Source organism: Felis catus, chromosome B2 (assembly GCF_018350175.1).
Source record: "Felis catus isolate Fca126 chromosome B2, F.catus_Fca126_mat1.0, whole genome shotgun sequence".
NCBI classification, from domain to species: domain Eukaryota; kingdom Metazoa; phylum Chordata; class Mammalia; order Carnivora; family Felidae; genus Felis; species Felis catus.
In genome coordinates this window covers 143,692,627-143,716,438 of record NC_058372.1, presented here as the reverse complement: position 1 = coordinate 143,716,438, position 23,812 = coordinate 143,692,627, and the positions used below count along the sequence as shown (strand labels likewise).

At 53.4% G+C, this 23,812-nt stretch overlaps 1 protein-coding gene across 1 annotated transcript in view; it reads right to left on the bottom strand.

Annotated features, from left to right (window-relative positions):
- Positions 1 to 23,812, bottom strand: part of IGF2R (insulin like growth factor 2 receptor) — a 104,629-nt gene that overhangs the window by 22,576 nt on the left and 58,241 nt on the right. The window contains exons 15-34 of the mRNA XM_023254553.2: positions 23,001 to 23,148; positions 22,311 to 22,488; positions 21,564 to 21,679; positions 20,915 to 21,083; positions 19,509 to 19,688; positions 16,679 to 16,780; positions 15,283 to 15,384; positions 13,014 to 13,209; positions 11,525 to 11,695; positions 10,841 to 10,984; positions 10,582 to 10,757; positions 10,211 to 10,298; positions 9,275 to 9,490; positions 8,295 to 8,425; positions 7,946 to 8,043; positions 5,366 to 5,502; positions 4,360 to 4,550; positions 2,755 to 2,881; positions 777 to 896; positions 198 to 454 (exon numbers count right to left, since the gene is read on the bottom strand). Coding sequence (XP_023110321.2) covers positions 198 to 454; positions 777 to 896; positions 2,755 to 2,881; positions 4,360 to 4,550; positions 5,366 to 5,502; positions 7,946 to 8,043; positions 8,295 to 8,425; positions 9,275 to 9,490; positions 10,211 to 10,298; positions 10,582 to 10,757; positions 10,841 to 10,984; positions 11,525 to 11,695; positions 13,014 to 13,209; positions 15,283 to 15,384; positions 16,679 to 16,780; positions 19,509 to 19,688; positions 20,915 to 21,083; positions 21,564 to 21,679; positions 22,311 to 22,488; positions 23,001 to 23,148 — 3,047 coding nt within the window. The remainder of the gene's footprint in view (positions 1 to 197; positions 455 to 776; positions 897 to 2,754; positions 2,882 to 4,359; positions 4,551 to 5,365; positions 5,503 to 7,945; positions 8,044 to 8,294; positions 8,426 to 9,274; positions 9,491 to 10,210; positions 10,299 to 10,581; positions 10,758 to 10,840; positions 10,985 to 11,524; positions 11,696 to 13,013; positions 13,210 to 15,282; positions 15,385 to 16,678; positions 16,781 to 19,508; positions 19,689 to 20,914; positions 21,084 to 21,563; positions 21,680 to 22,310; positions 22,489 to 23,000; positions 23,149 to 23,812) is intronic.

Below are 23,812 nucleotides of genomic sequence, written 5' to 3'. Positions count from 1 at the left end.
TGGGCACCTTCAACCGTTCACTGTCACGACGACCACGGCTGGGTAAAAGATGCTGGGTACCCACGGGTGGGAGGGGGGCCGGGGTCGGTGAGCTGCAGTGGAACCCGTGACAGAACCGGGGTCCCCCGGGCTGCGGGCAGCCCCAGGCGTCAGGCAGGCACTTCTCAGAGGCCACACGTGCCCCGCCCCAGACTCACCACCTGCTCGCAGGCCAGAGGCGTGTGCCAGGAAAGGAAGAGCGTGCACGTCTGCTTGTCGAGAGAGATGAGCATGGGCCGGTTGGTGGGCCCGGCCTCAGGCCTGCACACGAAGCTGATGACGCTCTTGTAGGTGAGGCCGGACTTGGACGGACAGGGCGACCCGTCCTCGTACACCAGCTGTAAGACCTGGTCCACGTACGTCAGCCTCTTGTTCGCCTTGCCCACGCTGATCCTGGTCTGCCCAAAGCAGGCCCCTGCACCGGACGCAGAGGGGGAGGAAAAACACACCATTAGGGATTCAGATGACCGGCCTTCCGAGGACCGCTCTCTGCAAACGCAGATGCTTAAGTCGGAGCTAACGCTCAGAATTCTGAGCGTCTAATGTGGGTTCGACAGGTGTCACGTCTCTAACATGTTGTCACGTGGCCACGCGTTTCCCCCACGTGAGCGGACTGTTATGGCAGAGAAGGTGATCGACCTTCGGATCTACTCCTCTCTTCCGGCACAGGAGTGCGGAGGTCGGGACAACCTCCGGGCGGGGACAGCCGGGCCACAGCGGGACGCCGCGGCACTTACCCACACCAGGAGAGCAGTTCTCGTTCTCCCCGCACACACTGATGTACACGAGCCCCTTCTCGCTGTATGCGGCCGTGTACCCGGATTTGCCGCTTAAAGAGCTCAGGTCAAACAGATGTCCTACGAGGGAGAGAGGGGACGGACGCAGTGACGCCAGGTCGCGTGGACTCAGGAGGCCCGCTGCCAGCATCCTCACACACACATCACGGTGGCCATCGGGGCTTCTGACGTCTCTCCAGGAGTCCCCTCCGCCCCCCTCCTCAATCACAGACGTGGCCCTAAAAGTGCCCGTGGCCAGCTAGGCTAGATCATGAGGCTGCAGTCCCCATGTTTATGGGATGGCTCCTCTTGACCCAGAAGATAGCGGCTCCACAGCCTCCCCCTCCTCCCCCTGAGCTGGGCCACAGCAGCCAGTAGGGTTGTGGCGGGATGCGGGGGGACCTGATGGCACCCCTCCCCTGCCAATGAACCCACACCTCTCTGGGGCCCAGGCACGGACATTCGTTCGAGGTCTCCTAGCTGTCCCCACGTTACCACTGGAAGGTTAACAAGGAGACTGACTCTGACAAATCCACAAGCCTACAGCTGCTGTGACTGGCATCCTGGGAAACAGGAGTCACAGACCGAAGCATGGCTCTCAGGGAGAGGGGCTGATCTCCTCACCGAAGGAGAGCTCCAAGTAGACCCGAGGGGGGGGGCCCAGATGCCAACGGGTACGCACACAACAGAATGCAGCTGCCCAAGGCTGTCTGGCTCCCCGGCTTCAGGTTGGGTCCCCCACTATGGGGCACTGGTGACTGGCAGTGTCCCTCATTGTGGGGGTGGGTGACTGTCAGCATCCCTCCCTGTGGAGTAGGTGACTGACGGGCGGTGTCCCTCCCTGTGGGGGTAGGTGACTGACGGGTGGTGTCCCTCCTGATGGGGTAGGTGACAAGCGGCATCCCTCCCTGTGGGGGCAGGTGACTGACGGGCGGCGTCCCTCCCTGTGTGGGGGTTGGTGACTGGCGGTGTCTCTCCCTGTGGGGGCAGGTGACTGACAGACGGTGTCCCTCCCTGTGGGGGGGTTGGTGACTGGCGGTGTCCCTCCCTGTGGGGGTAGGTGACTGACAGCGGTGTCCCTCCCTGTGGAGGTAGGTGACTGACAGGCGGCGTCCCTCACTGTAGGGGGGTTGGTAACTGGCGGTGTCCCTCTCTGTGGAGGTAGGTGACTGACAGGCGGTGTCCCTCCCTGTGGGGGTAGGTGACTGACGGGTGGTGTCCTCCTGATGGGGGTAGGTGACAAGCGGCATCCCTCCCTGTGGGGGGGGTTGGTGACTGGCGGTGTCCCTCCCTATGGGGGTAGGTGACTGACGGGCGGTGTCCCTCCCTGTGGGGTAGGTGACTGACGGGTGGCGTCTCTCCCTGTGTGGGTAGGTGACCGAAGAGTGGCGTCCCTCCGTGTGGGGGTAGGTGACTGACAGGCGGTGTCCCTCCCTGTGTGGGTAGGTGACCAACGGGCGGCGTCCCTCCCTGTGGGGGTAGGTGACTGACGGGGGGCGTCCCTCCCTGTGGGGTAGGTGACCGACGGGCGGCGTGGCATCCCTCCCTGTGTGGGTAGGTGACCGACGGGCGGCGTCCCTCCCTGTGGGGGGGTTGGTGACTGGCGGCATCCCTCCCTGTGGGGGCGGGTGACCGACGGGCGGCGTCCCTCCCTGTGGGGGCGGGTGGCCAACAGGCGGCGTCCCTCCCTGTGGGGGTAGGTGACCCACTGGCAGCGTCCCTCCGTGTGGGGGTAGGTGACCAACGGGCGGCGTCCCTCCCTGTGGGGGTAGGTGACAAGAGGCATCCCTCCCTGTGGGGGGGTTGGTGACTGACGGGCGGCGTCCCTCCCTGTGGGGGCGGGTGGCCGACGGGCGGCGTCCCTCCCTGTGGGGGCGGGTGGCCGATGGGCGGCGTCCCTCCCTGTGGGGGCGGGTGGCCGACGGGCGGCGTCCCTCACCTGTGGCAGGGTTGGTGACCTGGCAGTTGTCGTGCACGTTGCTCCTCACAGGACAGGCGGCGGCTGTGGGCCAGGAGAAGGTGTACTCACAGTCCTCCACCGCGCTGATGAACATGGGCCTGGAGTTCTGCGAGCAAAGGACAGAGCGTTGCCAACAGGGCAGGTTTTCTACGGGACGTCACCCTACGCCAAGCAGCAGCTTCTCCGCAGCACCACGCAGGACGCGCGGCAGCGTCTGCGTGGGGTGAGGGCACATTTCGGAAAGCCGAGGGTGGAGACCCGTTCCTGGTGTTTCACCGGGGGCTTAACACGTGCAGGGCAGGTGAGACGGACCCAGGGCTGGAAATCTGCTAGGGCGCCCACGGACACTTCCCCACAGCTCGGGCTGGGAAGGAGGGGCGGAGGCCTCGGCGGGCGAGGAGGTGCGTCAGGAAAGAGTAAATAGCTGATAACATTGTGAAAAACAAAGGACCTCAAAATCTGCTACTGGAGGCAAAAAAGCCCGCCAAAGAACGAGCCATTTATTCTACCGACCGACCCTCCGCGCATCCCAACGCTTCTGCCGCCTGGCCACAGCCCACGTGCAGCACAGGGCACGGCCTGGGCCACCGGGTGCACAGCCCCTCGCGGGCCACCCCCGCGTCCCCACCCCGCGTCCATCGGCTCTCTTCTCTGCCCTGAGCCTCTGCCCGGTTACGGAGCTGAGAGTATCTATCGGGGCCCGGGGGTCCAGCCCCGGTGGCTCACGTGCCTAGTTTCCCGAGGAGGAAGCCTCGGCTGCTGCTCCCTCAAGAGGGCCGACCTCTGGCTCCTGGGGCTCCCTGGGCTCCTCCTATCGCTGCCGGCCGAACAGCTGAGAGAGCGGGCGCCCTGTCCTAACACGGAGTGTGCTGGTCCCGCCTGTCCTTATTCCTAAACTGTCTACAACCCTAGTCTCACACAACAGCACACGGGGCTTCATCTTGAGCTCACGAGTGGAGACGTTCCCGTGGCGAGAAACAGTCCCGAGAAACCGTTCATTCAGCCCACACCTGCTTACCTACACACAGCAGCCCATCGGAGACGGGCACGATCGGCAGAAACGAGGCCGGCCCCCCTCTGCCGTGCCCCTACCGCACCCCGGCAATGACGCGCGGCGCCCTCTTACCCCCTCCAGCCCACTTCGGTTTGGCAAGATGGGCATAGCTCACAATATTAATGGGTAAACAGCTTAGGATGGTTAAGTAATCAAGCAAGCTGCACGGGCAGGAAGCGGGCGAGCTGCCCTGAGCAGAGTTTGTCCAACCTTCTGCTTCTCCCGAGCCACGTCCGTGAAGACACAGGGCGGGCTCTCGAATACTAGTTTTCTCCACAGCCTTTGGGGGACCTTTGGGGAACCACACTTTAAACAGAACCAACCAACTCTGAAACTAGAAATGCCAGGTCAGGCATGCCAGAAGCCAGAGAAGAGAGGCGCCCCACGAGCCGCAGGGCTGGGGCAGGGCTGTTGTGCGGGGGCAGCCTGGGCCCTCTGCTCGCATCCCAAGGGCAACAAGACAGTCTCAGTGGCCCTTGGATTCACGCTGCCCGCAGAGCACCAGGGACTGAGAAAGCCATGTCACTTACGACTTGGCTCTCACTGCAGGTGAATCGGATGGTGGTCGACTTCTTCCGAATCTGGTCTGGACACAAGTCCCCATCAACGTACTTCAGGATGGTGCTGCCGTCTTTCCACTGCGGCCCGTCCCTCACCCGGCCGAGGTTCACGGGCTTGGAGCTGCCCAGGAGACACACGGCCGCTTCCGGAGGGCATGGCTCTGTGAGACAAGACACATGATTCTCCCGTGATTCTCCCGTCTAGAATTTATCAGGCAGGTAACGTCAGACACGCCACGTATTTGATGCTAACGGTGACTCCAGAATAGCTCTTTCTCTTTCACGTGAGTGACACGACAGTGATATCACAGGACTTCTCAGTTAAACGCTGTTTTACCATAGATGGAATGGGGGGGGCATGGGGTGCAGGGAGATTCCAAGGTTCGACAGCCTAAATTATTTCTGAACCCCAGATACGATGCAGCTGAACTACCTACATGAAGCCAACAGAACATTTTTGACAGCCGGCACTCATATACCATCTTTAAGAGTTACCAAGAACTCTGCCAATGTCCCGGTCCCCAAAATGTCTGTGCCATCTGCCCAGGTAAAGAACTAGTCCCACTTCCCGGACTGGGAGCCACACAAAGTGAGAAGGGGACCCATGGCCTTAGATGTAAGGACCACCCACCCACATTCCTCTCAAGAAACACAGAAAGCACACACCCGATCTCTGTTTCACACCCTGTGTCTCCTACCCCGCTAGGAAATATCCGCCACCATGACCATCTCCACCTACCTCTAACCCTTCACGATCAAACACAATTACAGTGTTCCCAGCAGAGTCTCCAATGCTGATTTATCCTGGACCACCCCAGGGATCAGTCATTAGCCCTTAAATAATTCCTCCTGCCGCCCCACGGTCAAAGCACTCGCGTGATGTCAACGGGGGATGCACTTTCAAAGATTCCTGCTCCCACTTGATCTTCCCCCAAACTGACCACAGGCCAACAGCCCACCAAGAGTCCTCTCTCACCCGAGCCAGCCTGGGGAGACAGAGACTTGCAAACGTTGATGAGGTAGTGCTCAGTGGCCCCTGTCCTCGTGACGGCTTCCCAGTTGTCACTGTACCTTGCCAGCGACGAGAGGTCGAAGGTGTTGCCAGCCCCGTCTCTGGAGGGAAGAGAGCACTGCCATTAGGCTCACGTGTATTCAGGGTGCGCACTGAGCACTCGGTCTGGAAAGGACCCAGGATCCAAGGTGCAGTCTATGGCTGACGTCCCAGGACTCCGATCTCACCCCGGGACAGAACTTCACCCTGGACCTCTCCCACCACCTCGTTCAGCAAAAGTCTGTATTCACCCAGAAAAGAGCAGAGACCAAGCCTGAGAAGTGCTCCCCACGCTCAAGCCAGTGAGAGGACAAGAGCAAAGAGCAGGCCACTCAGAGCTCCCTCGGGGCCAGCTACCTGCTATTGGACCCCGAGGAGACCAACGGCCACTGAAATAAAAATGAACTGGTGTCGACGCTTCTCGGGCTGAACGTTTACTTACTACACAAATCCCAAATAGAACCGTTACTGAGGGCCAGCCCCACACCGGTGAGGTGTTAATGGTGAGCAAGACACACGCTCTGTCCCTGGGACACACCAGGTCTGGGTGAAGACAGAGACGTGGTCACAGATGGCACTTGACGAGGACTCAGGAGATAAGAGAATGGAAGCATTCATTCATTCGTTCACAAGACAGGTGCTAAAACTGAGGGTACTGTACTGAGCAAAATGGATGAAAACCACCTGTCTTATGACACAGAAATTACCAGTAGAAGGAAAACACGATAAATAGAATTAAAAAAAAATTTTTTTTAAGTACACAGTATATCAGATGGCAATTAAAGCCGAAGAGAAAAATGAGGCAGGGAAGGGCGATGTGAGCTTTGGGGCCGGTGGCAGAGAAAGACTGAGGTTTTAGATAGCACGGTCAGAGAAAACCTTATTGACAAGGTGACCTCCTTTTGCACACGTTTGTGCTCCTATAAATTCATTACAATATGCACGTATAAACTTCCATTTTAACCGGCGATTCCATTTTCCTTTGATTTCATTAATTCTCTTAAAAACTGTGCATTGGGGCAGCTGGGTGGCTCAGCTGGTTGAGCGTCTGGCTCTTGGTTTCAGCTCAGGCCACGATCTCACGGTGCGTGGGACCAAGCCCCGCGTTGGGCTCTGCACTCACAACACAGAGCCTGCCTGGGATTCTCTCTCTCTGCCCCTCCCACACTCAGGCACTCTCGCTCTTTCGAAATAAACAAAAAAAATAATAAAAATAAAAACTGAGCATAAAAATATTTGGTGGGAAAGGTTTCATGCACAAAAATAAGACTCTGTACACAAATCTCAGAAAGCAGAAAACAGTCTCCAGGGGCACAAAGAGAATAGCTGAATGAATTAGGCCTATCAGAAGGATAGTTCACGCCCATTAGAAATGAGAAATGCAGGGGCGCCTGGGGGGCTCAGTCGGTTGAGCGTCCGACTTCAGCTCAGGTCATGATCTCGCGGTCCGGGAGTTCGAGCCGCGCGTCGGGCTCTGGGCTGATGGCTCAGAGCCCGGAGCCTGCTTCTGATTCTGTGTCTCCCTCTCTCTCTGCCCCTCCCCCGTTCATGCTCTGTCTCTCTCTGTCCCAAAAATAAATAAACGTTAAAAAAAAAAAATTAAAAAAAAAAAAGAAATGAGAAATGCATTTGTTTCATGTGAAAATGCTTAAGAAACATTAGCTGGAAAAGGTAACATTACAAAACAAATTCTGATTCAAAGTCGCTAAACACATATTACTGAATGTATGCTTTCCCACATTACTAAAACTTAAAAAGTTGTCACTTTACCCAGATAAAAGGAGAGAACACAACAAAACAGGGAAGGAAAACCTGGAAATGACTACACTTTCCCGTAGGGCTGGATGCTGTAAGTCTGTGACCCTTTTCAGGTGGATCATCACAGAGCAGAAGTGACAGCACGTCCCCCAACCGTTGAGAACCACAGATGAAACCTCCAGGGACGGGACACAAGATGCCTATTTTGCAATAGTTCCAAGGGCAACCGCTGAAATGCACACACAGTAGAGGCCTCTACTTCACCTCAGGAGCTGCCAGTCACCCAGTCCAGGAGCCACAGGCGACAGAGATCAAAAGAGCCACTGACAGCCCCTGAGAACCTGCTGTCTGGGCACCCCCGACTGTCTCCGACGCCCCGGCCTCTGCACCTCCGCCCTTGTCCTCTCCACGCCTTCTCCCCGCCACACAAGCAGCGTGCCAGGGTGGAGCACAGGCCAGGTGACGTCCCGCTCACTCTACTCCGCTCACACCGTGAATCATGCAAGGTTTTTCTTCTGTTCCAATCGCAATCACTTCCCTGTACGCATCTTAGCACAAAATGATCACTGAAACCCAAAGCTGTGAAGGGTTCAGGAGTTAACCTGATCCAAGTACTTGTTTGAATATGAAGAAATGAAGGCTTGGAGAAACCACCTAAGCCAACACCCTGTCCCCTGACCATGAACTGTTAAAACTGCGCGCAGTTCACCAGCCTGTCCAAAGGAGTCAAGAGACGCACAGACTTACTTGAATGAACACTCGGTCACGTCAAAAGGTGCGCAGGCATATTGCGTTCGCCACTCGAACACGTAGGAGCAATCCGAGGTCTCCCTGAGAAATACCGGCTGGAAAAGGGAAGAGCGACATATATGTCACGTGGGACACTTCACGTAGTTTATCACACTTTGAATCTTCAGAATGGAAATAGTAAAGGAGGTGATGTCCGTTAAAATCCATACACGCTGATCAAGGTTTCGACCCATCTTCCGTAACTACTGCATTTGCGGTCAGCTGACCAGGGGCCTCTGAAACGCCGGAGCGGAGGCATCTCTCGAAGAGCGGGGCAGCCACGCCCGTGGGCCGTGACCACACTCACCCTCTGCGTGCTACGGTCGCAGTAGAAGAAGATGGTTGTGGAGCGCTGGTACACCTTGTGGCAAGTGTCCCCCCCGGTGTAGTTCATTTTCAACAAGCCGTTCTCGTAAGTCAACTTCTGGGTGAGGAGGCCTGTTCGGAAATGACCAGATTAAAACAAGGTTCGGGGCCCAAAGTCTCCCAGCCACGTCACGTCCCCCAAATAAATCGCCACAAGAGCACGTGTGTCTAGCCTCCCAGCACCGGAGCCTACTCCCTGCCCCACTGCCCCGCAGGAGGAATAAAACCCGGCCCCCTCTTGTCCACGGTTACAGTGTTCTGGTCTCATGGTGGGCACAAGCAGCACAGGCTTTCATCACTAAGAGGATGGCCCTAGGGGCTGCCCACGCACTCACCACCACATCGCATACTTCTTCTTCTTCTTTTTTTTATGATTTGAGAGAGAGCGAGCGTGTAAGCAGAGGAGAGGCAGAGAGGGGGTGACAGAGGATACGAAGAGGCTGACAGAACAGAGCCCTATGTGGGGCTTGAACTCACAAGTGACACCATGATCTGAAGTCGGACATTCAACCGACTGAGCCACCCAGGCGCCCCAGCTACTCCTATTTAAAAGTTCTCAAACTAGTATTACTTGGCCAGCTGCTGAGACGGCATCACGACCAACGGCCTACCCTGTAAGTTATAGCCACACCCTATACTAAGTGCATCTCCGCTAACTTGATTCTAGAAAGTACTGGCTACTTCAGCGTGCCCCTGGGTTGCAATAAAGAATCGACAGCTGGAATTGCTAAGTAAGAACAAAATAAGCTCTAGCGACATCTGTCACGATGCATTCTGCTTAAGAAAATCAAGTGAAATCAGAAACGTGAATATTTCACCCAAAGGCAGCTTTCTTCCTACTCTGGAAAGAAAAAACCTTCAGCATGAACCTTAATATGCGATTCCATTCTTGCACAAAAGCATAAGAAAAACCCACGGTACCTGCCACTTTGTGAAATCCCAGGGCTCCCCGCTTTTCCTGACACGATGAGATCACCTTGGACTTGTCATCCGTGGAGCAGACGTCTGAGGACAGCTTTCCACAGACCCGGAAATAATAGGTGTACTCCCCAGCACTCACGACCGTGTCATTGACGGCCAGAGGCTTCAGGTCGTACAAGTTGCCATGTCTCGGGTCCTTCACCTCACAGTTGTCTCCTTCAAGAACACACGGGAAGCGAAGGACCATTGCAGTTCCACACGCACTCACTCTCTCGGGCAAAAAGTCTTACAATTTTTAATCATGTGAATACGGTCTTAAAATAAGCATTAAATGCCATTTCCACATCATCCCATCATGCTTGTAACATTACACAAACTGCCTGTCAAACAGCGTTCTAGAAAAGCCTGGGTCACAGGGTGAAGGTCCACTTAACCACACAAAACCTCAAGTTACGGTTCTCACAGGTGAGAAGCCAATAAGCCATCACTCCGAGTAGGTGAGGGAAGATGTCCCTGGTAAAGGTGGCAAGGCAGTGGAGTAAAAAACTCTAGGATAGGGGCGCCTGGGTGGCGCAGTCGGTTAAGCGTCCGACTTCAGCCAGGTCACGATCTCGCGGTCCGTGAGTTCGAGCCCCGCGTCGGGCTCTGGGCTGATGGCTCAGAGCCCGGAGCCTGTTTCTGATTGTGTCTCCCTCTCTCTCTGCCCCTCCCCCGTTCATGCTCTGTCTCTCTCTGTCCCCAAAATAAATAAACGTTGAAAAAAAAAAAATTAAAAAAAAAAAAAAAAACTCTAGGATAAGAAATTATCCATCTACTAACAAGCATCTCACGACCGTGCGTGTTGCCATTACTACGGAGTTTTGTACCCAGATGCTGGTTGGAATGTCTGCCCCTTCATCCCTTTGCAGCATCAGTGAGCCAGGCCCCAGGTCTTACCTTCCACTCTGACGACAGGACAGGCTTCCACCGTTCTCCAGACGAACACGTACTCACAATCATCCAGAAGCTGAAATGTTGGTGATCCCTGTAACAGAAACCAACAACTTCTGTTTTTATCTTTTTTTTAAGCCAAAGATAGCCACAATTAATATCCAACCTTCAATCTCCGTGAGAAAAATACATGAGCCTTATTAAACGTGTTAAGACCCAGAGAAAAACAGTACGTTCTAGTCAAATGCTACTGAAGGCCTACAACCCATGAAAACACAGCCAAGGGTGAAATCAGAGAGAAGGTTCAGAGGGTGAAGGGAAACAGGAAATGGAGCCACTGACAAGCAGGCCCAGTCCTCACTGACGAGCTCACGCACCGAAGTCTGAGCACACTCGAACATTATCCTGGTCGAGAAGCGCTGGTTCCCACACCTGTCGCCATTGACGTAGACGATACTCAGAGACCCGTTGGCTGCGGCCTGAGGGCTGATCTGTACCACGCCCAGGTTCTGGCTGTTGTCTTCTGATACCAGGCAAGACCCCACTGCGCTGCCTGAAAGAGCCGGGAGTTCATCCGTCTGGGGCGGGGGACAGCAGGAAGGCAGATGCGACTCGAGTCAAATGCTCACTACTCACCATGACATTCAGGAATATAAGGGAGGGGAGTGCAAACGCTCAAATAGAAAGTTCTCTTTCTCCCATCCGCGGAGGTGTCTACAGCCGCCCAGGGCTTCCTGACTTGGCTTAAGCCACTCAGATCGTACTCGTTTCCAGCGAGGTCTGAAATACACGGAAACACACGAGCTACCCCTGCTCTCTTGCCAGCGTTAGCACACCGGCACACTGAAGACCAATGATGCACGAACCTGACATCGTTAACTAAGGAATCAGAAGGGCCCAGGAAGCTACAAGGCTTTTCCTACAGACACATACACTGGCTCTGGCCCTCGGAACTGCCCTTCACAACAAAGTACCACTGACGTGGAGGTGCAGGGACCCCGCAGAGCACGAGGCGTCCTGGGGACACTGCTCAGCTCACAGAGCTTTAATGCCTTTTAGGTCCTCAAGTAAGAAGCTCTGAATGTATTTTACTTTCTTCCCCTGCGTTTTCTTCTGTTCTTGAGCAGCTTCTGATTACAAAACGTAGCTTAAAACTCTTAATTATATACCCAGATTCTCTTTCAGAGAAACACCGCAAGTGTGGGTATCAAAGAAGCACAGAACACAAACATGCTGCCTATAAAACACACCACACACGCACACGTGATTACACTTACACACACATACACACACCCTTGATCCTGGTCCTCTCGGCCTTACCCGTGACCTGGCAATCCACTGGAGAAGGGACACAGGCCAGTGCGGTCTCAAACTCAAAGAAAGTATCTCGGATTCCCCGGCCAGAGTCAATGTCCTGATGCAGGAACTTGGGGATTCCTGGGTAGGCATCATCGTTGCAAACAAAGCGGATGATAAAAGCATCAGCAGTCCCTGGGGAACAAGGGGGGCCAGGTTTTAAGAAACAGAGCAACAGGACAATGCCCCCACTGGGAACAAACCTCACAGCCACCCTCTAAAATGATGACATCACAGCACTGGGTCTGTCTCAAGGGGGCTGATGTCAACTACAGAGTGGCCGTGTTCACTGCCACACTGACCCACACGACAATGGGTTTACAGGGTGAGCCTGACAGTCCTGCGGTCTCATATTTTAGAAAATATGCACATGCAACATCCTTTCCTCAACCCCAACGCCGGCTAACATCACCGGCTTATTCAACACCACTCGCTAAGTTCCTTCCACACGCAGGAGTGAAAGAACCAGAAGCGATCCCTGCCCTCCTAGGAGCTTACACTCCAGCCCGGCGGCCCCAACACGAAGCACGCGGAATGAAGTCTAGGGCTCGCCAGACGGCGGGAAGTTGATGGAAGGGAAATGCAGCAGGCCCAGACATGAGAGACCCCCAGGTGGTGGGGGTTTTAAGGAGGGGGCTGGCCTCCCTGGGAAAGGGACACCTGAGCTGATACCCGAAGAAGGTGAAGAAAGGGACCCCAGGGCCATCTTAAGGGGGGAGCACCTTGGGCAGGGGCAAGAGCAGAGACAGAAGCTCAGGAGGGGAGGGTGGGTGAGAGGGAGTCTCACTGGTTTCAGAAGCAGGAGGTCGGCAGGACTGAGCAAGAAGGGGGAATCCCGTCCCGCAGCCTCTGTGACAGCACTGGCCTCTAGTCCGGGCACAAGTGGCTGGGAATGGCACGATCTAAACACTTGAACCATCACTCTGTTGAACACAGAGCGCTCGGGGGTGGAGGGCGGGCGAGGGAAAAAACAGGACGACCACCAAAGGGCTCCTGCAGCGAGGGGGACCGAGGAAGCGTGCAGGCTCAGCGGCCGCAATGGGTGAAGACCCCACAGCCACCAGCACGTCATCTCTTGCAGCCATCCACAGAGGTGGCAGGTAATGTCATCATCCCCATCTGAGACAGGAGGAGACCGAAGCAAAGAGGCTACACGACAAGCCTGAGGTCACACGGCTTTACATCCCAGAACCGCCAAGGGGCCTAACGTTAGGAGCCTGGGGGAAGGACAGGCACAGGGACCGTCAACAGTGTGGTCCCGACACTTAACAGGATCACACGCGAGGGGCCTGGCAGAGCACAGAGGACTCGTGTGTGCGATGCCATGGCCCAGAGGCTGGAGGGCAGGGGAGTGCTGCATGGTCGCGTACCCTACACGCTCAGGAGGTTCACAGACACGCACAGAGCCACCAGGACACGCGTTAGTGGCAAAATAACCTGGTTCTGAGCTCACCTGTGGAAGGGTAAAGAGGCCCCTTGTAGGTCAGAGTTATAAAGCCCTCGGTAGACAGCTGGAGGGTTTTCTCGAGTCCAACCTGCCTTTCTGGCTTCAGATTCTTCAGGTCTTTTGTCTCGGTTTTCGCCTCACAGCCAGAGGCTGGTTTTCCATCGAAGGTGCCACAGGCTGGCATTGTGCCACACACGTTGAACTGCAGGCCAGACAGCAAGAGCCACACGCGTTAACACAGGCCATGTAACTCAGCACAAACAAGAGCCCTAGCAACTCAAACCCTGAGAGGCTAACTAGTTAGTATTCAAGTTACCAATTTACACGTTTGGGCACTTAAATCCAGAAGTTAGTACACAATGCAAAATTCAAAATCCAAATGGCAACACACACAAACTGCTTCTAGGGAATAATAAACACGTATTTATTTACACAGCCCCGTATCTCTAAATGCCGAAGATGCATTACATAGAACAATGCCCCATCTACAAGAGGGAACATGTACGTAGAGCAGACTATGACACCATTTTCAATATTAGAGAAACTGTGTAGAGTTGAAATGTCAGTTACAAGGAACCAGGAGCAAACATCCCCTGTACTTCCTAAAGACACCGGTATCATTCTATCATGCAAATGAAGCTAAATATGTTCTGTGGTACGAAGACGCAGAAAGGAAAGACTTCTCTACATCTGTTAAGTGTTCACGGACAACGTGCACAAAATCAAGGTCAGCTTTTCTTAAAAGACCAAAGCTTCCTACTCGGGAAACGGCCCATCGGGACTACAGCCAACGCAGGTGCTCAGCAGCCGTGCGGGCCGTGTGTGGGAGGCCGTGGTTAACGAAACTTGGATGTAGGTTCCCTTTCCTTTCCGTGGACTTGCCTGCAAGTGAACCACAGAGCTGAGAGAAGCTTGGGCTTGCTCTGCCAGGCTGTGGGCACCGGCTGTCCTGCGGGCCTGCATCTGTAGGCCCCTCTGATCGGGGTTCAGGCACCCTCGGAGATGTCGGCAGCTTCAGCAGCGTGGGGAGGCCGCTGGGCATATCCGGGGGCTACCGAGCCCGGGAGGACCGGGTGGCAAGGGGACAAAGCTGGCTAGGCGGCTGGTGGGTGGCGCTGGCCTAAGCAGATGGTTCTCCTGGTGGCACCCAGGAGCCCAGACACAGCTGGCACCACCCAATGCCCCTGCTAGCGCACACAAGGCAGAGGCTCTCTGGGCTGCTTCTAGTGTGTTCTTTATAAGGGTTACTATCTTCCAGCGTGTCCTCTATGTGGGTCGACAACGTTCTTGTCTGCTTCTCACACTTACAGGTGGCCATATACACTCGCACCTATTATAAACCTATTATTAACCGAACCCTATAGCAGCAGTTTGGGGACTGGGGGTGGGTAGATGACCAGCCAAAGTGCTGCTGAGGGACAAACCCTGTTCGGGTATCCCCCCCAGCCTGTGGGACAAGCTGTATGCTCTTCTACACCGACAAATTCCCCTCTGTGTCAAATTCACGTAAGACATTCTTATCCCAACTTCCTGTTCTCAAAGGGTATTCTCTCCTTCCCATGTGGCTGTGCTGCAAAAATTTAAACAAATATATCTATGTACATATATGCATATACACAAGCTAACATATATACACACGTATATACACACATACGTATACATATATGCGTGTATATATATACACGTACGCGTGTGTTCTTTCTTTCTAGCAATACTTAGTTCATAACAGAACAGCATTACGTGGGGGTTTTCCACCTTGCTGCTCCGGACAGAATATCAGGGCTATCACTGAAGGAAGTGCTCTCAGAAGAATCCAGAACACAGCCACCCCAGGTTGTTTCCCTTTTACAGGGTAACGTAAGTACCATTTCCTCCTGACTGGTGGTTCTGACTCCAGTGGGCATCAGAATCACCTGGCAGCTGGTCAAAAGAAACTGATGAACCCACCCCACAAGAATTTATATTTCTAACAAATTCCGGGGTGACGCCAATGCTGCTGGCCCAGGACCACTGCTCTAGACACACAGCAACAGATTAAGAATTTCTTTTCTGAAAAATGTCACCCTCATGTCTGTACTACAGCAGTGAGTAGAAGTTTTACCTCCCTCTCCCCTCAAATCTGGATTCTTTCACCTCTTCCTGGGTACAGCTGCCATCACACTGCCCTGGACCATTCCTAAAGACACCTGCCACCAGCATGCACCAGCGGCAGATGACTTACACGCTCGTTCTCCTTGTTTCAAAGCAAACTAGAAATTCATCATGTAACTCTTACCACAAAAGTCTTTCCAATGCCTAAGAGCACGTATCCTTGGGTATTGTTCAATGGGTTAAGATCAAACACAAACCCACTGTTCGGGTCCCTTATAGAACAGGCCTGCAGAAACAACAGGGGAAGAGATACATTCAAACCAATCCCACAAGAACACGGCCAATATGGAGCGCCCTCGCAAACCTGCGTGTATGGACCTCACAAAACATGTGCTTCTCCATTGACCTGAAACCCCTGTCAGAAAAGCGGCCCCATACATCCGTCCGCACCAACCCCTTCAGATACGGCCCCTGCGGTCTGCCCAGGTGTGATACCAGGCTGACAAATATTAAACTTACCTGAAAGCTCTCAAGGCTACGATATTTACCTAAATAAGGAGACCACCGCTGACCCTCAAGGGAAAAGTTAGTTAGAAACCATACGTAACCCATAAATAATTTAAAAAAAGAAAAAGAAAAACTTTAGAAAGTTGGTTTAAGTGTTCCTTTTTCTATTTCAGGCATTCACTTAAAAACCATGATAACGGGAGGCATGATGAGGTACCTCACCATCCCTTCTCCTCTAGGAGACATCATAAACCTTACCCTCCCCCCACATCTTTCTTCTGCACAGTCCGGCAGTTCAGGGGAAGCATCAGGGGTCCCAACCCCAGAGAGCATGACTGAGGACGCAGGGCGGCATCCCGCCATCCCTACCCTTCCCCGGCACCACAGGCCCAGGACCCTGTGGGAACCTTCGTTTAGGTGGGCCTGGGCTCTACTGTGAAAGCAGAACTTTTAGAAGGAGAGGGAAAGGAGGAAGACTGAGCACAAGGAACACAGCCAGCGCCGTGAAAACAACAGGTCACCAGCTCACGGCTCGGGGGGGGGGGGGGGGGGGGGCCACCCAAGGGCAAGAACACAGGCCAAGGCCAAAGAGCAGGATAAGCCAGGACGGCAACAGGCACGTAGGAGCAACGGCAGTAACAGGGCCAGGATCGGAGCTTGAAAACTGTGAGCATCACACTGAAACAGGCCAGATCCCGCAGATGACAGGGCACTGGAACGTTTTAGGTGCTGCAGTGACAACCCCCCACATCTCTATGGTGATGGAGAACCCCCAGAGCCCGCTAGGGTGCCACCACAACACAGAAGGGACAGGGCAATGGAGAAAAAGGAAGGAATCTATAGTAATAGGGGAGTAAAGCCCAGGGTCTGGTTCTCAGCCCAGCATCTGCGAGCCGGGGTCTCCGGGAGAGCAATGCGGGGGGACGCCCAGATGCCTGATGCCAAGGCGCGGGAAATGGAGAAGCCAGGAACAGGTTTGGAAGCACGAGGGAAGGGGTGGGCGCAGAGCGGGGGCACCGGGGTGGGCATATGCAGGAGCAGGGCAGCGAGACAACCCGGGACAGCACGCATACCTGTTTTGTGTCTGTCATGATTTGGATGGGACAGGCGGCCTCTGTGTTCCACAGGAAACTAACCACACACTCCCAACTGAGAGAAAATATGGGGTGGGTATTCTGAAAGGTTAAATGCAGAGTAACAGTCAGTATAAGGAGATGGAACTCGATCTCACCAAGGGACTACTAGCCTACCACATACAAAGCGCTAAAGTCTACTGAACTTAGTTTAATTATGCGTCAGCGACAGACTAGGTGCTCAGTGCGCACTCCCTAATTACAATTTCATGTCCTATTATTCCCACTAAGGACATACTACCTCTCGTGCTCAGATGTCAAGAAGTTTACCCGAGGTCACGTGGCAGTGAATGGCAGAATTGGGGTCCAGATCTGGGTTTAAGTCCACGCTGTTGAAAAACACTCCACACCAAGCAAGAGTATGGAACGTAAGAAAGACACAAAAGACCCCGGCGTGGGAGATTTTACTGACAGAAGCTCAGAACTGGGGACCGAGGGTACAGAGGAGCCTGGAAGGGTCACAGGGAGCCTCGCGGGCGCTGTGAGCACTGCCACCGTGTGGGGTCTGGCTGCTAAGTCCTGCTCAACGCGTGAGGGTTCACCGTCTGCCGGTAACTTACAATGTGTGCGCTGTCCTGGGTGTGTTTCAGTGAAATGTTGCCCAAACACGCGCCGCACCACCTCCTGTGGGAGCTCTGCCTCGTTACAGGGCACAGCAGCTTGTGCTGAGAGAGCATTTACCACTGTGCTGTTTTATTAGCATTTCTCAACCGAGCCTCATAATGACCTGGGAACCAGGTTCTGTAATCACCTACCATCCATACACAGGTGAGCAAACAGAGGCACAGAGAGTCAGGACACCTGCCCAGGCTCACAGGAGGACACATTGGGCACCTGATGGCGAGCCCACACCTTACCCACCAAGCACCCTCTGGCCTGGAAATGCCCCCCCTCCCCGCCCCCCTCAGCCTCAGCATCTCTAACAGTAAGATAAAAACACATCTGTCCTGGGGCGCCTGGGTGGCTCAGGCGTTAAGCGTCTGACTCTCGATCTCACAGTTGGTGGGTTCAAGCCCCGCCTCAGGCTCTGTGCTGACAGTGTGGAGCTTGCTTGGGATTCTCTCCCTGCCCTACCCCCTCTCTCAAAATAAATGAAGTTTTAAAAATCCTTAAAAAAAAAAAAAAAAAAAAAACTGTGCCTTCTGCCCTACACTGTGGTTGTGAAAAGGTGCTGCTTTAACGGTGAAAGTCCTGAAAGTTCTGTGGCTTGCAGAACTCTGCGACACGACCTCCGTTCATGGTGTCTGGGGCCCACCGTGTGTACCAAGCCCCACACAAGTACTCAGAGATACAGTGACGACGCGAAGCTGTTCTGAGGACTGCAGAACGCTGCCCGCATGAGGTGTCACAGGGAAGCTGAAAAACTAAGGATCCCAGAGAACCTTCTGGAACAGTCCAGTATCTCCGTGGGAACAAGAAACCGCAGTGAGAAGGGGAGGTGGGCAAGGCTCCAAGGAGGGGACACAGACATGCCCAGGAGGTGGCGAGGGCTGGGCTGGGCAGCCAGGAGTTCTTCCTGAGACTGAGGAAGGAAACAGCCAACCCATCCCCAGGCTACTCAAGGAGCACGCTTACAGTTCAGTCATGGAACACCTTGCACGACGTGGGCCCATGCTCGTCCAGCTAGGGATTTCATCCCCTTATCAGAGACCCCCTCCTTGACCTCTGAAGAAATCGTCTCTCGGAAAAAAATCACGTGTTGGCAAATGACACTGAGAACTTGGGGTCTGCGAGGCAACTGGAATGTATGTGACAAAGTCCAACAGACTGCTGAGGACTGAACACATTTTGCCGTTCGTTCCATAGAAACTACAGGAAGCTGGAACAGACCCTTAAAATGTATACCTGACCCTTTAAGTTATTTGATAACAAACGTGAATTCTATTACCTCCACTGTGCATTCACCTAAGACTTTGAATAATTACTCAAAAAACACGTGACCCAGATATAAATGTAAAAACTCCAGGTAAAAAAGCAATTGGATTTGGGATAGCCACGTTCTGGAAATGAGTGCCAGGGATGGTGCATAACGTCGTGCATGTATCTAATGCCACCGAACTGTATACCTAAAGGTGGTTTAAATGGTACCTTTTATGTTATACGCTTTAAATTTTTTTTAATGTTTCTTTATTTTTGAGACAGAGAGAGAGCATGAGTGGGGGAGAGACAGAGAGAGAGGGAGACACAGAATCCAAAGCAGGCTGCAGGCTCCAAGCTGTGAGCATGGAGCCTGATGATGCAGGGCTTGAACTCTTGAACCTGAGCCGAAGTCGGACGTCCACCGACTGAGCCACCCAGGCGCCCCAATTATGTTATACATTTTTTACCAACTTTTTTTTTTAGAAAAGCAATTGGGACGGTACATAAGCATCTTTATTTGGGGTTTCTCTTCTATTCTACCCTGGCTAAGGAACTCAGGGCCGAAAGCAATCTCTATCACTTTCTCTACTTCCTAGCCTTAATTTTTTATCCTTGATTGCCCACGTTTCACACATATAATCTTCATCATTTATCTGTGAATCAGAGTGGCATCGTGCCCCAGCTTCCTCATCTATGAATGCTGGGGTTTGGGTGAAATTGTCTCAAAGACCCTTTCTGCCGCCAGGATTCTCAGATCACCAGCTGGCAAGAAGTAAGGGACAGAATGGAGTCCACACAAGCCAGAGAGAAAACTCGAGACTCGCTCATCTCCACAAGAGACACGTCTGCTGGTCCTCAGTCACAAAAGACCCAAAGGAACCAAGGTCGTGGGCAACACACAGCGCCTTACCAGGCTGCCCCTGGAACAGACGAGATGGATCCTGGTGGTGTAGGTGGTGAGCCTCCCGTCGCTGGTGGTGCACGCTGAGCCGTTCACGTACTCTAAAAGGAGGCTGCCGCTGTCCTCCACCATGGGACCCGTCTTTGCGACCCCCAAGTTGCTGATGGAGACAGTCTCAGAAAAGGAACCCTGCAAACAAACGTGTCTATTGGGCTTTCCCCTCCAAAGAGAACACAGGACTTCACTGCTGGTACATGTGATTCTCATGTCTGTAAAGTCACCACAGACGCTGAACCATCATTCCAAAGGGATCACGTACCTTTACGTACACATATCCCACAGAGATGACGATCTCAAATCCTGAAAACAACTCATGCTGGCAGGTTCTATTTTCCTCATTTTACAAAAAGGGAAAGGAGGTTCAGACGTGCTAAGTGACTTGTCTGAGGCTGCCCGGCTAACAGGCATCCAAGGCAGGACTCAACCCTTGTCCACCTGGCCCAGAACCAGGAGCTCTGGCGCTGCCCTTCCCACCAGCCCCCGCCCCTCGTGTCTCCGCTCCACTGTTGTCTCAGCAGGAGAGCCAACAGGAGACGGTGGACATGTCCATGGATGACCAGACGCACGGCCAGATTTGAGCGTGGGCCACAAATCCGTGCAGGCAAGTGAGTGAATCTCAAATACAGAACCCGCGAACGAGGAGGACCGACTATCCCCTGAAGTCACTGCTCCAACAAAGCGCGCACACACATATGCACACGTGTGAACACAGCAGGGAACTTCACTCTCGACCACCAGAGTGCGCTCACCAGCTTCCTGGAAAACCCCTCCAAGCGGCCATGTAACATGTGCCAGGAAAAGCCCATTCCCGATGTGCTATTTTTAAGGAAGCACACGTACATCTTTATTCCAAGATTCGCCATGTCCGAGGAGCACAGGGAAACGTACTGAAACTCTGGCAGTAACTGCATTCAATCGATGATGCAGCACAGCCTGGCGCCCCAAGTGAGAGCTCACGTGTGGATCTATTCGGCCACGGCAGCTCTCCCAAGCCGGCTTCCCCCTCGTGAGCTTTTGGAAGCAAAACTATTCTTTACAGACATCTACTGGCCTCAAAGACACTTTTGAACTCAGGCTGGACATACCATTAGGAGCGTCCTCTGCCCTGTATGGAGATCAGAGGTCACCAGCACTGGGCATTTCGTGCAGTTCTAAATCTGAACAATGACTCAAGCACGACCACATCGGTGGGGGGGCGGATGAGTTTACGCTGGGGCCCCACTCCTGCTCACAGGGCTTCACTTCAGCAGCCAGGCCTACTTTGATCTGGAAGTCCCAAAATAACCACCTCCGCCCACTGAGTCATGTGCTGGGGGCGGCGGGGAAAACGAGACTACTGGGGAGGGCAGGCTCACCTGATCGTTCTTGTATTTCATCTGGCAAGCCGACGCATATCGATCACAGCCCGGCACCGGGTTCAGGGGTCGACACACATTGATGTAGTATTTCCGCCACGTGCTGCGCTCGCCTGCATTGTCCATGGCGTACCAGTTTCCTCCACGACCACCTTCGGATTTTGCCAGGCTAAAATTTCAAAGCAAAATGCACGCTTTTAATGCTAACGGATTTCAGCCTGACAATTCATTTCTAAGTGGTTGAGGACACACAGAATGAAACATGCCCTGCCATTCAAACTATGGAATTTAGCTCACCGTGACTCATAACACCCACGAGTATCTCGACTTTCACTGAAGTCAGTATTCAGCAGACCGTGCACTGCCCCCTTCCCCCGCACCTCTGTACTGACAATCCCTGTTTCAAACCATGCAGCTGAAGACTGAGGCTTTGCTGTGGCAAGGAGCAGTGGATGTCACAAAGCCTACCACACCACTGTTAGAATTCTTTCTGTTTAAAACTCTCCATCTTGGTCCTGCACCCCCACAACCTACTTGACTCCCCGTTACCAACTCAGCTACGTGCTCACCAGCAAAGCCTAAGCCAGCTTAGCACTACGCTGGACCCGGGCCAGGGCTAAGGCCAAGGCCAGGCTGACCCTGGCCTCACCTGGAGAGATCATACTGCTCCAGCGTAGAGGGGTCGGTCACCACACACTCCAGGGGCTCCTCCGGGCAGGCGTAACTGGTGTACCACCGGAAGTTGTAGGTAGAGTTGTCTTCCTCCTGGTCACATGACAGGGAGAGACATGGGATGGCAAAGAAAAAAGGGAATGTTATTAAAGCCAGCATTTACAAAATGACTGGCATTTTCCGTCGGTAAGAACTATAGGAAAGACGGTCTACTTTGTCCATCTACGTCTGTCTTACTGACGTGAAGATCTCCCAGGAATAAATTAAGATGGAAATCTACCCTCTGCTAAGTGGCACTGAGGGCTGATTTTTGATACGAGTTTTGTCCCCAAAGCCAACCGGGTGGTGGGTTACCACTGAGGTACACAGCCCACTGAACGAATAAACAGCTCAGAAAATGAATACTGCCTACGTACCCTGGCAAATCTAAAAGGATCAATTAAAATCACAGGAGATGATGATTCGGCCAGGACACCAGACTAATAATAGCTCTGCATCTAAATAAAGGGCCCACGATAGGCTCCTGTGTAGGCATCAGGGAGCCAGACGACGTGATGGTTTATCCCCAGGAAAGCCCAGAGCTCACACCTCACCTGTGGTTAGAGCCTCATCCCACTCCAGGAAAGTCAGCAGCCCTGTCCCACCCACCGTCTTCCTTTCCCCCACCTCGACGGGACTGCCACTCTCTCCCTCTCGGCTCGCCCACACACCGCACAGTTCCTACCTGATACTCAGGGAGACCGACTCCCGCGTCCCGGTCACAAAGGAAGGTGATCAACGTGGCTCTCGGTGTATGCTTTTCGTTGTTATAGGGTGTGCCGTCTCTGTAGTTCAACTGGATCATCCCGTTGTAATAGGAAAGTTTAGCATTACTCAGTCCCAAGTTCCAAGCCTTGTTATCACTAAAACAAGCAAACAAAGGTCTCTCAGAAAGGATACCAAGGCCAGAAGCACTGCAGTGCTGGAACACGGGCGAAACGGCCACCGAGCAGCGTGGTGGGGGCAATGTCCATGTTCCAGGGCTGCAGATCACCAGGGTCGGCGGTGGGGCAGAGGGCAGCCCCACCCCCACACCAGGACCCAGGGCCATGCTCAGCACGCTTGGTTTAACGTACGACGCCTCACCTGAACCGATACCACGCCCAAGGGAGAACCGTGTGCTAACTATCTCACAACCCAGAAATGCAGGCGACTCAGAAGGAATTATGTAAATTCCAAGGGTGTGGCCTGCTCCTCCTTATCCAGGATCTCAACCTCCTAGCATCGTCTGGTGTTTAGGTTTTTAGGCCAGGGCTTCTCAGTGTTTACTGTTCCTTGCAAAGCAATGATGTCAGTAGAGAACACACCTGTCCCTGAATATTTGTTAGCGCAAGATACCTAAGGAAAACCCGTAACTAAAAATAGTTACACTTGCCTTTTTGAAACTTGACAGGCTCCAGAGTCCGGCTGGCAGAAACTCACAGACACCGCACCACAAACATTTATGTAGAAGTCGTACTTCTCGGTCTCAACTTTATAGGCACCATTTTTCTTCGTGAGAGGTGATAAATCAAAAGAAAACCCTAAGGAAGAGTAAAAACAATGCCAATATGTAAGGTCAGTTGGACCACAGTCAAGAAGGTCAGCTGGGGAGCTCCTGGGTGGCTCAGTTGGTTAAGCGTCCGACTTCGGCTCAGGTCATGATCTCACGGTTCATGGGTTTGAGCCCCTCTGTGCTGACAGCTCAGAGCCTGGAGCCTGTTTCAGATTCTGTATCTCCCTCTCTCTCTGCCCCTCCCCTGCTCGCACTCTCCCTCTGTCTCAAAAATAAATAAACACTAAAAAAAAAAAATTTAAAAAAAAAGAAGGTCAGTTGGACCACAGGGGCCCCAAGTTGGGCCCCAAGCCCGCAGCTTCAAAGAAAGTCTCCCCAGGAACCATCTGATGAGGGCAGGGAGATGCAAAATGGCAGGCCACCAGAGCTGCACCTACGGACATTTCCCCTGCACATGGATTCACCACCACCAAGCCCCTTTTACTGCATTAACCTAAAAACCCAATTTGAAGCCCCTGGCTGGCCTCAAATGCTGGCTGAATAAACCACCAGTGTGTTCAAAGCTGTATGACCACAACACAGTGTGACCTTCTTGAAAAGTCTAAGGTAGGTTTCTGGGTCACTAAACTTCTGCAAAAAGCCTTCACAAACACGGTTCTTTTCTTGGGATCTTCAAGTTTTGCATTCGGCAA